The sequence below is a fragment of the Neolamprologus brichardi genome, chromosome 17 (assembly GCF_056152115.1).
Source record: "Neolamprologus brichardi isolate AB-2024 chromosome 17, ASM5615211v1, whole genome shotgun sequence".
Classification (NCBI taxonomy): Eukaryota; Metazoa; Chordata; class Actinopteri; order Cichliformes; family Cichlidae; genus Neolamprologus; species Neolamprologus brichardi.
The window spans coordinates 29,831,689-29,847,396 of NC_142120.1; the positions used below are offsets into that span (position 1 = coordinate 29,831,689).

A 15,708-nucleotide genomic window follows, 5' to 3' on the forward strand; every position below is an offset into this window, starting at 1 on the left:
TTCTAGATTAAAAGAAAGTCCTTGTTTGTACAAATCTGTTATCTGTCCCACTTTTCACATTGAAAGTATCATCTGTTTGACTAATCACACACATCCACAATAATGATTTTCTAATGGCTGACCTATGGTCAATAGGCTTGAACATTGCTACACACAAAACTACTTTCCTGAGCATTTCTCGCAACAGGCGGATTAGTGTGTGTGTGTGTGTGTGAGCATGCATGTGTGATGATAATGAGTGAGATGCATCAGTGAGCCTTGTCAGGGTGTTAAGGAGGGAGTTGGTTGCAAATCAGAACACACATCTCCTACTGTACCATTACATTCCTCAAGTGTTAGCATAGGCAACCCTCTCTCGCCAGCTCAATCAGCACTAAACAATAATAATGCAAATATAACATAAAACAAAATGCAGAACACGTTCTGAATCGTATAAAAAAAGGTTCCACTTTGAATATCCATGAGTAAGAATATATGTGAAAATAGAATCGTTCATTTTTAAAATTTCTTGTTTTTTTCAGATCTACTAAGCTTCTGGTCGGAACTGAAAAACACGGAGCTGACGCTGAAAAGTACAGTTCTGACAAAGCACAAAACAAATGTCATCTTTATGATTAAAGCCCAATGCAGCCAATCTTAAACCAATATTAAAGCATGAAGTTGATGTCATGTTTTAACATGTCAAGTTTTAACATGACATCAGTTTGTTTAGTCTGTCTGCTTCCTCTTTGTGGCTCTCAGCCCGGAGTAAGAAGCTAGGCAGAAAATCAACAGGCAGCTCTAGTTGAAAAGGAAAAAACACGGACAGGTGTTAGGAGCTCGGCAACTTTGAAAAAGGGCAAAAAGATACCTTGACGAAACATGAATAAAATATATCAAATCAGACAGTATTCTGGGATATTCCAAGTTTTTTAAGCAGTTAGTTTCCACAAAAAGTAAACTAGTGACAGGGTCATGTGCACAAGACTCATTTGTTCATTTATTATAAATGAAGGGAGAGTTGACTGTCCTGCATGGTCTCATACAAGAGCTACATTACATTACTGAAAATCTTAATGGTGGGGATGAGATCAAGGTGTCAGAGCTCGCATGCTGACAACTATCCACCACCAGAAACACCTTCAAATGGAGGACTATTGACAGAACTGGACCATGGAGTGAAGAAAGAAGGCTGGCCTGGCTCCTGTACTACGAACCAAGATCAACATACCTGCAGTATCTTTTTCTTATCTGCTTTCTCTTGATCTAGCATTGACAGTAAAGCTAAGCAGTCACAAGATGGCTGTTATCAGTTTGATAAGTTAACCCAGGGTTTATTGGTTTAGCTGCAAGCAAGTTCTCCTGAAAAGGGTGGCATTGGCAGGATTTGACAGGTCACAACCATGGATAAGTCTACTAACAGCAGAGCAGCTAGTCTTACAAGGGAAGCAAACCTATATCTCATCCTTGTCATGAGAAAAGTAGTCTACAGTAGTTAAGTACTGAAACACACACAGTAAGAATGTATGTCTGTTTTAAACACTTTCAGATGGCTCAGTAAGACCGAGTTCATTAATAGAATAAATAGGAATATATGAATAAAGCCTATTTAAAGAGAAAAGTTGGCAAAATTGTAAGTTAACAGAATATTCTGTCATTAAAACACAGGAGAATCTAATGAATTACAATTATTACTCCATTAAATGTTCATGTGTGTCTGTGCATAAGATAGTTGTAGTTTTGTTTTGTTGCTTCTTTTTAATTTCAGCCTGCTGTGACGACCTCTTGTGACAAGAGAACGAGCTTTCCCCTCTTTATCTAGGAACCTAGATTCCTTACAGGTGCTCATCAGGGAAAGACAAAGACTTTAGATGTTATAAAAAAAAAACTTAGGACCTTTTGGCTCTTTGCACACAGAGGCCTGAAGGATCTTTCAGGAAGGGGACACATATTTTCCCAAGAACTGATTGGTCAGTGGTTGGTGAAAGTATTCCTGCTAATTATCTGGAACATAACTTGCTCTGCAGCAGGTTAGTCCTGCAGCATAAGTTACTATGGTGATGTACCCTGGTAAGAAGTAACAGCCTCCGTAATACTGAAAACCCAGCGCTAACACCACAATTACCTGGATAATCCTTCTTTGTAGTACAGGCCTCTGGTCTGAACAATGTTTCGTGCATGTCCAGATACATGGTAAGACATAAAGGTAGAAAAACAATGGAAAGTGACGTTCCATGCATCTATGTGGTCGTTAATTTCTCACATAACACTTACTTAAACACCGTTGCAGGGGCATAATGTGCTCTGCCACACTCCAAAACACTGTTTAAGAGTTTCAGAAAGTGTTGACTTGGACCCAAATTCTGATCCAGCATCCACTGGATGTGTTGGAAAACAAACCCAATGCAAACAAGGCCTAATCTCTGAGTTTACAGTATTCCACAATGTTGCCCTATACACCTCCAGAAATTTTGTTGGGTACATCTCATGGTGCATCAGAGCTGTTCTTGGGCCCTGAGGAATATTAGGCAGGGCTTTTTTTTGTGAAAAGCACAAAGAAATTCTGTCTTAATTTTATTATTTAATAGTTTTTTGAGTCTTGAAAATAATATGTGAGTATTTACAGCAGCAGTATAGTAGTATGTCCAGCCAGGGCGTAAGTGAGGTTCATCTATGTAAGTCCCGGGACACCAGCATCATGTGTTGGTTACACAGACCATTTTTGCTAAAAACATTCACTCAGAATGGTTTAAGTTTTCTAGTGACCGGTTGACAGAAAAGGAAGGCACCATAAGTCAGTTTCACCCTATGCTATAAGCTAAATGTGCTTATCTCAAGGTTGTCCACAGGCCTTGTCAGAGTAAGTCCAGGCGGCTGAAATCTAACCCCAGGTATTCAGCGCTTGTGACAGACAGTCTCAGGCCCATAGGAGTCTCTTGAAAATGTACTTGTCAAGGTTATGAAACTTCTCTGAATCAATCTTTCACAAAGCGCCTTTGATTTCAATGTAACACCATCTGAAACAGCAACTTTCAGAATTCCACCTTAATAGATAACAACTATCAGCAAAGCAATGTAATGTTCTCTCATCTTCAGCACTAATTGCCCAGCAGAATATTGCTTCGGCTGAAATCTTTAGTGCTGAAATCCAAGTAATGCGACCTCATGTCCTTTCATTTCTAAGTTTTATACACACTGGCAGTCTCCTAGTCTCCCAGTGGTGTGAGAGTTTCTTCTCACACCACTTTCCAATGCTTTTACATTCTTATGTGCAAAAACATGCAACAAAACTATTTTACACACACAGATTACATTGTGTGTATTACATTGCAGATTACAAAGCTAGTAGAAAGGGACCCCTCATCACCACCACTACCACCTCTCTCTGTCACTTGCTCTTTCTCTCTCTCTCTCTCTCTCTCTCACTCTCACTCACACACACACACACACACACACACACACACACACACACACACACACACACACACACACACACACACACACACACACACACCGACCAACCCTCTGTTGCTGAAGTAATGGAAATTCCTTGTGGGTGTAAATAGTTGTTTATTGAAGTCACTGCTAATTCACACAAACATTAAGCCACACATGCATTAACACTCAGCATGTGTACATTCATAAACACTGCCCCATGAAGGAGAGCTCATAGATTCTGGGAATCCATCCTACCTGACAAACCATCCTACCCGTTCTGCGTTCTGCGCATGCGCGTTCTTCCTTTGTTAATATGAGCTAGAAGCATACTTTAACGGCTAAAATTAATGGGCAAATCATCCTACCTTTGTGAATGTTACCTACAAGCATACTTTAACGGGTAAAATGAAGTGCCAAACCGTCCTGGCTTTATGAATATGAGCTGGAAGCATACTCTGATGGGCAAAGTTAAGTGGCAAACCGTCATACCTACTTACATTTGTGCTGGAATTACTCTGTGCCAGCAGAAATGTGCATAAACTACTTACGGTAGGACGTTTTATCAAAGTAGGATGGTTTGTCAGAACAATGGAACTAACGCAAACCCACACAAACAGTATTTCACTGTATGCATAGCATGTACCCTGTCAGCTGTCACTGTGTTTCACATTATTATTTAATTCTGCTATTATATAATACTTTAATAATAGACGCCTTAACAGTGCACTGCACTCATAGACAATGTAAAACATAGACGTATCTTCCCGTCAGAAAAAATAACCCAATAAAGTAGCGTCCTAAATCTACATTTCTTCTGAAGTCCACTAGATGGCGATAGCTGTAGTCCTTGTCCTGTAGAAGTCTATGGGAAAAGTTGATTTCTGTAAACACTTTCCTGCCTGGTTTATAGGCTCACTGATTCGTGTTGGGTCAGAATGAACACAAATCAAGTCAGATTTGTAGCTCGTGGTCAAACCACATTTCAAAATGAAGGGGTATTAGAGTAAATCACATCTTTAGCCAATGAGCATACGGTTTTACAGTATGACCTGTCCTTCTGCATCCCATCTGTTTGCATTTTTAACCAAGATGGTGATGGCAAAAATACTCATCTCGTGGCTTCAAAGTAGAATTTCAGAATCCAGTAGGTGACATAACAGTAGCTACAGCCATCTTTTATTTTGTATATGATTGTGCTATATAGTAGTTAACACACCAGTAGAACATTCATAAAATAAAAATCTGCAGTAGATAACCTTTGACTCTCTAGTGAGTCTAAATTATATTACAGTAGGCAATGTTCAAAAGAGTGGTTGCCCCACATCATATCACTTTGCGTTTTCCTTGTAGCCTAGCAACCACTATCAACATAGCACACCGAACAATAAACACAGAAGAAATAACAATGTAACTATGAACCAGGAAAATCGAATCATCCACTTTCATATCTGTTCCTATTTCCATACTATGTTCTATAACATTTTGCAAAGATAAGAGTGGAGCTATAACAGTAATGATAAATACAGGTTACATTGAGAGAGAAAAAATCCCAATGCTCTCTCTGCAGCACTAGCAACAACAATAAAATACAGAGGAATCCCCATCAGTATTGTCATTACTGGAGATATCAAAACTTACAGTCAGATGTGTTTTGTTGTCAACCTGTGAGGTTACTGTATGTCTAAAAATCCCAAGAAAACAAACAGAGAAAATATGTCTGTATGAGCTCCAGAAAATTGAATACAGTACTGTGCCAAAGTCTTGAATGAACCCTCTTCTTTTTCATATTTTGGTAAAAAAATGAAAAATTGTTGCAGTGATTTATCAAAACATGTGCAAAAATAAATGGAAATACAGTGTATAAGGCAAAGACGAGCTTGGAAGTCAATATTTGGGATCACCACTTTATTCTTCAACACAACCCAAACTCTCTAAGGCAGTTTTCTTGTATTATCTTTAAGTTGTTCTTATGAATCATTCTTCAGGTTTCTTGACATACATTTAAAGCTCTTCTTTGGGTGATGACTGCCTTTTGTTCTGTTCTTTGTCAAGATGACCCAACACTGCTTAAATAATGCTGAGGACTGAACTCTGGGGAGGCCAATCCATGACTGATCATCTTCCACTGTGTGTTATTCTATCCAGCTATGCTTTTACTGTGCTGACAGAGTGTTTGGGATCACTGCTATGCTGCCAAATGGATTGAAATCTGGTAATATTCTTCTGGATTCATAATTCCATTTGTTGTGACAAGATCTTTACAGGCGACTAAAATGCAGCTCCAAACCATGACAGAGACTCTACCATGTTTTATAGATGGCAGTAAGCACATCCTCCTTAGAAAGAAAATATATAGAAATATAGAAACCTTTGCACAGTACTGTACATCTTGATTTTAAAAGTATATTAAAATATATTCATAAATAATTGAAGCCTGTTATTGATGATTTATGGTGATGTAACCCACCAAATGATTTTTAAAGTATTGATGGCCCATTTTCATCATCTAAATGATCTCTGTACTGGCGTCCATTGCTAACCTACTACAGGATGATAACTCTTTACAACACGTGTTGGCCAAAGTACTTAGCACATGAAAAATCCATCTGCTAAGATGATAAATCATAGTATTTTGGTTGTTTACTTGTTAATGTTACCTCTAAATTTAAAAACATATCTGCAAATTAGCACAAAAATGTGCAGCTCAAAACTGACCACAGATCAGTGAAAGCTGATAGGGATAGTCTGTCTAGCACAACAGTCTCTCATGAGTCTCTATCAAAAATCACTGGTTTACTAACAATAAAAAAATGTCCAAAAAAAATTCTCTAATCTAAAAAATCTAATCCTCTCAAAAATCCTTTCAGCTTGCCCAGATTATTGTAAGTTTAAAAACCTTACAACGATCTAGAAAAAAAAACCCTCAACAACCAGACAACCTCTTCTGAACAACGACTTGGTGAAAGTGGGAAGGAACAGCTCCCTTTTAACAGGAAGAAACCTGCAGGTTAGAACCAGGCTTAGGAAGGGGCGACCATCAACCATGTCTAACTGGGGGTAAGGGGAAGAAGACAAGACAAAAAAGACACGCTGTGGGAGAGAGTTAGAGATGAATAATAACTGATGACTAAATGTAGTGTGGTGTATAAATACAGAAGTGAGTGAACAGAGGTGAGTCAAATAGAAATGCTCAGTGCATAAAGAGACTCTATGACAGCGTAACTATGCAGGGTTTGGGGTCAGCTGATTCAGCCCTAACTATAAGCTTTATCAAAAAGCAAAGTTTTAAGGCTAATCCTAAAAGGTTGCCCACATTCAAACTGGGAGCTGGTTAGGGAGGCAACAACTCACAGGATGAATGCATACAGACAACTTGAGCGTGTTGTTTGAGCTGAAGGGAAATTCCTTTTATTTTACATGTTTTAACCGATGTCTGTTTTTAAATTTCATTGGGCAAGCACTGCTAGTCTTGCTTGCCCTGACAGATATAGTCTGTGAAGTAGTCGTTTTATAATTTGGCAATGATTATGTAAAGTAGTATTAATATTTAGTAAAGTATTGATCCTCTGTTTCCTTCACAATATAGTGTATTATAAAATACAAATTGCTTCCATCCTGTGTTGACAGGAGAGCAGTAATTCTCCATCTCAGGAATACTGTAAATGCATCCATAGTGTTTAATCAGGTCTGGGATATGGTTGTCATAAACCAATCACAGGGGAATTGAGTCAGATGTGGAACCCATGGGAGAAGTGCTAAGTGGTTGGTGTAGAGAATAACAGCGAGAGGAGCGGATCAGAGCCCAGCAAAGCTTCACAACAAGGTATAAACCACCACAGACAAAAGATTAGATTTACACTATGGAATGAGAAAGAGTGTTATTCATGTCTTCGGGATTATTAATAGTATATTTCAATACTAGCCTCACAGCTGGCAATATTCATTATGCGTAACAGCGTTTGAATGAACTAGATATATTAGATACTGTGTGTAAGGCCAGAGAAAGGCCATGTGGAGCTGGAAGTGTAGCCCATTAAGTAATTTATGGGAACCTGTAACCTAGTTAGTGATTCATCTGTGGGTGACAAGAAAAGAGCTTATTCATTTCATTCACTCAAAGGTCGGTCAGTTTATTTGGGGATAAAAGAAATCACAGGTTATGAAATCTGCATATTCCATTATTTCTCTTCCATTTTCCCTTTGTGCTGTAAAATTAGTCACAAGCCTATAAACCGAACAAAACAGAAGCCAGTTAAAAAACTGAAATAAATTAGTTACTTTACTTGTGCTGTAAAATCTGCATCATTCAATTTCATCTTCACAACTTTCCTTTCGTTCTGCACTTTACATGTGCTAAAAATGTCTCAGGACTTGAACAGAAAGTTTATTTCTGCAGCCTATTTTCCTTCTAACTAACTGCAGCTCAGTGTTTGAACCGTATTACAGCAGATAAAACCCATTCGGCAGATCCGAGGCATATGGGAGCCAGATTACCAAATGTTCCGCACCACATTAGTCCCATATTACATTAAAATCGTGGCACTTTGGGTTTCATTTCAAAACATACTCAGAAATTAAAGCATTAATTACTGTAATGATGGTAATCTGAGGAAATGTGACACCACGTTAAAGCATGACAGATTTAGAATATTTCTGTACGGGGCTAATTTAAAAATGGTTTAATTCTAGCAGAGGTTTGAAGCTGCTAGGAACCCTGGGGGACTGTTTGACATGCTGCCATGTTGACAAAATGATACACCAATGAGTTCTCTAAACTTTTTCAAACCTGGATCTGTGCAGGAGATGGGACAGTGGTATAAGCAGGTTGTTTTAAAAAAGACATTAAGTTTAAAAGGGTTCTTACTGCTGGGAACAGTTCAGATAATGGGGAAAAAGTATGTTCAAATGGTAGGGAGTGAGTGTTGTATTGTTCACCCTTACAGTACATGGAAGGACACTTATTAAGTTGTCAAATTTGGGAATTAAAGATGTCTTTAAGATATGTTTATGATTTTTAGGTCATTACATTGAGTATAAACTGAGTCCTGTGACTGAGCTATCTATCTTTCTAAGATTTATGCTTTAAACCCATAGTTTGTGTAAAGTGTTATCCAAAAATGTCTAATGAAGTGAAGTTTTTCCAAATGGTAACACTCAGTTTGAACATCAGCATGCATGGAGCTGCCTGAGTACAACTACAAAATGACAGTGAGAAAAACGAAAAAGGTATGCTCCTTTTCAGCTTATTATTTTTATTCTTTGGACTCTGCTCAGGTAGCATTTTTTCAATTTATCAGTCAAATAATCCTTACTTGCCTTGCACTGGTTATTGGGTGACTGCTGCATTCATCCATTGACTGAAAGAAACCAATTTAGCTGCCTTCCCCAAATTTTGAGCCAGTTTTTTTCTGATTGGCCTCCCTCATAAACAGCAATTTTAGTTAGCAGCTAAGTGCGCCATGTTTTCAACAGCCCTCTGGTTTAGAGCAGTCTAAAGTATGGAATTTTAGCTCACAGGTATTATTTATACTTACTAGATGGTGCAAAAATGGACCTGTAGTGCAGTGAAGCATATTTGACCCACCAGCAAATTTTAGTTAGTCTGAATAAGTACGAAATGCAGTTTTTAAATGATGATTTAATTCAATGAGAAAAAAAAAAGTTAACCAAACCTACCTGGCCTTGTGCAAAAAAGCAGTCAAATAAGTAGTTAAATCATGAATTAACTGCAATTAACCTTTTTTTTCTTTTTTGGAAAGCTCATAGTTTAATTTCACCAATCACACCCAGGCGTGTTTACTGCCACATAAAGTTGTTTCTTGATTCAACAAGAAATGTCTTAATAGTAGAATCTGTCTGACAAAGTAAACATCCCAAAAAAGCAACACAACATGCCACAACCTTAGGAAAGAGCTGAGAAACAAAGTCTATCTATCAGTCTGGAAAGGGTTTGAAAGCCATTTCTAAGACTTTGGAACTCCAGTGAACCACAGTAAGAACCATTTATTTTTTGGCCAGCCAACCAAAATTATTCCAATAGTGCATCAATGAGTCATCCAGAAGGTCCAAAAGAACATCTAAAGAACTGGTGGCCTCACTCGTCTTGATCAGTGCTCATGATTAAACAATAGGAAAGAGACATTGCAAAAATGGCATCCATGGAAGACAGACCAAGACAAAACCGCTGCTCACCAAACTGGGTTGTCAGCAAGGAAAAAGTTTGAATTAGAGGTATGGATTTTGAGGGTTATTTTTTAAAGCAAAAAGTACACAGGGGTTAAATACAGTATTTTATATTTCAGCAAACAATATTTGCACCTTCAACATGGACTGCATTTCAAGAAATAGACCAATATTAATCTTTTATAAGTCCAGCTAGAAATTGTCAGACTCTGTAAGAAGCAAAAGAAAAACAAACAAAAAAACAGGCCTTTGAGTGAACCCCACATATATTTAACTGGATTCAGAAGTAAATGGAAATCAATGTTGGAGCTGGCTACCTTCATAGCTGATCAGTGCTGATGGTCAGCAAAGGCTCTAGGGGCTATGAAGTGACTTGACTTGGCATAGACTCGGTTAGCTTGAAGGCCACATCAGTGTGAGCCAGGGATCACACATGTTGGTTAAAAGGATTAATTGGAAAAGGTTTTTTATTTCATTCAGGCCATGTGAACAGTAGCAGACTGTAAAGCAGTAGAGTCAAGGCTTGGCTCACCCATGTGTGTCTTTGCAAATACGTTTGTGTGTGTGTGTGCGATTCAGAACCAAGTAGCACCAATTCGCTAAGTAGTCCAGTTGGAGTGACAGAATGACTAAATGGTCCAAAACGGACAAACAAAGATCCATATGCCCATGCTGTGCACATGCCAGATCTCTCTCTCGCTCTCTCTCTCTCACTCTCTATTTCTCACTCTCTCTCAGCAGGCCAAGTCAAATCTTGTTGCTAGGTTTTTGCATGCTGGCACCTTTCCAAGCCACTCATGCATTGGAGTGGACTGTTGGACTCTATCTGTCACACACACACACACACACACACACACACACACACACACACAACCATCATATTTTTTCATGCAAAAGCAAAGTGAAAGCTCCCATTGATAGTAGAGCCAGACCTAGATGGGAATAAGAAGGAGGGAGACATGTCTCTCTCCTTAACAACCATCATCTTTAATCACCACTTCTAATTTCTCCTCCCATTGGCTGCCGCAAGCTCCTGATGTGATTCCCCATCCACAGAATCAGCATCTTGGAAAGTAAAATAAAGTTTAGAGAAAGTTATCAACTCAGTGGACTCACACAAAAGACACTTGTATGCAATTTAATTAAAATTAATTGTGATGCTTTAATCAATATTTTTTTTTGAATGAATCAAGTACTATCTGGACTATGTAATTTATTTATTTATTCTTTGCAATGAAGAAAAACATTGCAGAAAAAGTCTGTAAACTGCTAAAGAGACAGAAATGGAATATTAGGCTTACATTTATCATTTTTACAGAAGTTAATTCTAATCTGTGATCTGCAGCCCACCGCTTTCCTTTTTAAAGGTAGCTAGGTTAGCAATCTAACCTGCAAGTTATTGTTAAGTAACCAATAAATGAAATACAAAATGTTCGAGAGACTATGAAAGCAAAACCTAGACATTCCTGAAAATGCCTAAAACCACAAAAGACTACCCATTTACCACATTTTTTCTCTCCATCTTTTTGTCCCTGAAAAACACTGAAGCATTATTCAGTTGCGTGAAAAATAGCAATGCTTACTTTTTTGTAAGCAAATAGTTTCTCAGTGGGAAAAATGCAACAAAGTATGTCATAGATTCAGGTGCTGTTGGCAAACTCTGTATATGCTGGCTGTATGTGTGTTTCCATTTTGGGTTGGGATTAAAGTCACTACAAAGAGACACCAGCTATTTCAGACAAACATCACACAAACACATGCACGCACCATTTCCAGTGTATTTATGTGGATCTATTAGGGCCAATACAAAGTCAGCAGGTACCTGCATATTAAGGGTTGTTGTAACCTCTAGATAGATAGATAGATGGATAGATAGATAGATTTATTTTGTATGATGTCAAACATTCAGACTACAATGGCCAAGCAAAACTTAATACTACTGCAGTTCTTCTCATAAAGCTGATCTGCTTAGTGCTTATTGGTGAGTATGTATCACCATCTAAAGGGGGGAAAAAGAACTGCTAGAGCCCATATTAACTGTAGTACAGTAAAATGACATTTAGGCATATATAAATAGAGATAGATGGATAGATACTATATATATAGAAATGACAAGTAGCATCAAATGTATTTGCAACCTATAATATATGTTTGTGTGTTTGATAGTAAGTTCAAAAACAAAAACACAGAATAGGAAGCTTGGAAATAATGAAGTATTGTTTTGTATAAGTTTAAATTTTGTCATCATTTTCTTCCTTTTATGGAAATATGAAAACTGTGTTTGTAGCATCCAAGAGTTTGTTCACTCATTACAGTACAGTATGTGCTCCTGAAGCTATCCCCATAGGATGTCCTAGTTAAATGACTTCTTAGTGTACACAAAACACTTGGGAAACTTCCATGTACCCCTGCGCAGCTTCAAGATGATAAAGAGGTGATTCAGTGTTCCATGACCAGAATGAAAACTTGATTGTTCCTCCTCGACCTAATATTCAACTGTTGGATAGACTGTCCTTTCCAGGAGTTCCAGCACCCTGGCATAGACCTTCTCAGGTAGGATGAAAAGGGTGAACACTAGAAGATCAAGCCCTCTGTTCTTGATTCCTGAAAATCCCGGTCTGCCAAGGATATATTCTTGACAAAAGCATGTCTCCCAGGACAACCCTACAACATTAAGAGTCTTTAGGAAAGGTTGACCCCAGAGGTCCAGCAACAGCAGAGCTTCTTGACTATGTCAGTCACCTCAGAAACAGTGTGCCCGGACTCTGTTTCTACTACAGAAGGTGTGTAGATGGCACTGAGGAGATCCTTGAAGTATTCTTTCCACTCTGACTATAGTTAAGGTCAGTAGGAGTCTGACCCCATTGTCTACAATGGGAACAAAAGCTGCTTTCTCTTCATGAATCGCTTGATGATTTTCAGAACTGACCTGAGGCCAACTGGAAGTCTTGCTCCATGAGCTCACAGAACTCTTCACAGACCCTTCATTTTCAGTTGCTGCATCTGATTGGCCTTTTGGTACCTGCCGCCTTTGGAGTCTTACAAGCCAACAAAGCTCAATAGGACTCCCTCTTCAGCTTGATGGTTCCCTTTTTCTGCCGGCATAAACTGGTTCCATCTGATTTGGGGTAATTGCCATGATAGGCACCAACCACCTTAGAGAATCTTTGGCAGTAGAAGTCCAGAACATGGTTCACTGAGACTTAATGTCCCAGCCCTTCTTAGCTGTGATTGGATACCGGATGAGTTATAGGTAAGGAGTTTCGAGCTTTCATCCTATATGATCCTACCAAACCAAGCAAACTGACAAAGACTAAAACTAAAAGTGTTTCCTCCTGATTTATTATTTAAATATTAGCTGCTATAGCAGGCATATTTTTAAAAGTCTAGTCTTTTTAATTTGAGTGAGTACATTCTTCCCCACACCCAGCTTTTGTATTTTGTTTCAGCAGACTATGATAATATGGTCAAATTCAATCAGACCAGTGTTTAGCTAGATCAGAAGGAACTGTGATGTATACACATTATTATGTATGGTTGTCATGGGATTAAAATTTTTATTTACAGTAGAACCTGGAATGTAAACATGTACTGCATTTCTTTATGTGTAGTTTCTGCAAACTACCAGCAGGAGGTACCATCAGGCCAAAAAAAAAAAAACTGGCTGAAATTTGATTTTAAAAAAGAACTTTTCACATCTTTTTATGGACAAAAAAGTGTGTATTTCAGCATTTATTATTTTAGTTTAATTAGATATTGACCAATCTCAATATTACCAGTCTTCTCTTCACCACAAATAACCTAAAAATTAGACCCAATCAGACTCCATTCAAGCTATCTGTACATTTTCACAGAAACTACATTATTAAAGATATATTATTATTTTGATAGAATAAATGTGAATATCTTCAACACAAAATAATTTCAGTTTTATTTCCAAAACAAGTGTCCTACAATTCCTCTTTTTGACCAGATATAGAGTTTGGAATTTGGTGACACCTTTGAAGACTAAAAAGCTCAACTGAAAAAAAAAAAAAAAAGTGTTAGGAAAAAGAAAATTCAGTGAATTAGGAAAAGTGACTTGCCTAAATAGGTTCATTTTGTCACTGTGTATTCCATCCACAGTGCTGTTGATTCTGTAAGTGTGCAGGTGCAAATTGGTTCTTGTATTCTGTTGACCTGCTGAAGAAAGCCTGAACTTTTTTGCCTGATTGTGTAAAAGTGTCAGTTTTCACTGCTGATTCTGTGGGGAGGAGGGGCAAGGATGAAGAAAGCAGAGAAGCTGAGCGAGTGATGCCATTGACATCAAATGCTTTACAGTCAGAGATGTAGGCATCGATAACATCCTCTCTCGAAGAAAATCCTGCCTGCAGGTGACCTCACAGCAATCCTGTTGTTTCCAGTTGGCCAATCATAGCCTTCCTCTGCCTGGACAGGGTGTGATAACTCTTCCAGCTGGGCCTGACTGCAAAGTCTGTCTCTGCTAGCATTGATGTCCCAGCAGATCCCCCTCCTGAAAGGAGCAAAGTAAAGACCAGGACCCTCTGAGAGCTACAGCATCGCTGTCATGGACTCTAGCAATGACACTCTAGAGCTGCTGGGGGTTGGTTTGGCAATAGTGGCCTGGATCTGTTCCCTGACCACCATCCTGATGCCTTCATGGATCACACTGTCTACAGACCTGCTTCCCACTGAGGAAACTAACATGGGCCTCTGGGTGACCTGTGTGAGCCAGGAAGCGACGGATAAGCAGGAGTGCCGGCCCTATGACAGCATGTTTGAACTGCCACCAGACATTATACTGGCCCGGATTCTCATGTCCTTGGTGCTTGGGGTGGGATTGTTGGGTGTGCTGCTGGCCATCCCCGGTATCCGCCTGGTTAATGGCTGCCACAACCACGTGGATGACTTTAGCTGTAAGAGGGCGCTGAAGGCAATAGGCGGGGCACTGTGCCTGGTAACAGGGATCCTGGGCCTTATTCCGGTCTCTTACGTCGCCCACCTGACGCTTGTGAGATTCTTCGACGAGACAGTGCCTCAGATTGTCCCTCGCTGGGAGTTCGGCTATGCTCTGTTTTGTGGGTGGATTGCAGGTATCCTCCACCTGGTGGCAGGAACGCTGCTGCTGATTTCCTGTCTTCATTTCCAGAAGCTGGACAGGCCTGTGCACATCCCTCTGGGCCTTGTGACACCAGGAACCAATTTTGAAAGAACCAGGACTGAGTATGTGTGAGAGTGCCTTCCAACATTCATTGTTCTGGTCCCTAGAAGTAGAAGAGACTCCAGCAGAAACACTTAAAAGTCCCTATATTGAGGTTACCTTTCAAATCAAGAGTATCACTCCTAACCTGTAAGTTTTTTTTGAGTGTTCTCAATTGAGCCATTTAAGATAGATTCACAAAGAGTAAAGTTTAACATTTTCTGGATCAGAGACCAAACATGGGACTAACTGAATTTGAATGAAACTCTCAGGATTGAAACTTTCACCAAACTAAGACTAATTCAGACTTCAAAACTTTTTTTTCCTTTTTTTTCAAGGTAAGAGTAGCATCCAGGAGAAATAGGTTTTTACTTTTTAACTCCCTAAGTGGTTTCAACAGAAAAATCTGAGTGAAAATTTGTTTTCCTGCTTTAAACTGGACTACAACTAGACACATGCATTACTCACCGTAAATGTGATAAACAACAAATGTGTCCAGCTGTGAATAAGGCCTGTGTTTCTAAGATTACATTTTTAAAAAAGATTTAGAAATCCAACTCATTTGTTAGACACTGCAGAGTGTCAGGGTCAATGAAAAATGCTCCAAAGTCAGAATAAGAACTAGAGGAAGAAAATAAAACTACTTTAGATTCCTTATTTCTCACAGTGAGGTTCTAAACAGTGCTCAGACTATTGAAAATAATTATTTCACAGATGAGTGCTGAAAACCAGTCAGACATTCAGTGGTTTAAAATCTAGTAGTAGTAGAGTCATGCACTTTGGAAACTGGATTTGACCCTATGTAGTTTTTAAAAAGCTGTTTCTTTTTTTATAAGCTACTATATAGAGTAAAAATTATTACAAAGTTTCATCTGACTGAAACACACAAAGTTTGGAAACCTTTGCAC

The 15,708-nt window shown here is 38.8% G+C and overlaps 1 protein-coding gene across 1 annotated transcript; it reads left to right on the forward strand.

The window, feature by feature from the left end:
• The first annotated feature begins 14,167 nt into the window (after positions 1 to 14,167).
• On the forward strand, positions 14,168 to 14,833 carry LOC102778329 (claudin-22-like). The gene has a single exon (XM_006797869.1). The coding sequence runs from the start codon at positions 14,168 to 14,170 to the stop codon at positions 14,831 to 14,833; it is 666 nt and encodes a 221-aa protein (XP_006797932.1).
• Positions 14,834 to 15,708: the final 875 nt, after the last annotated feature.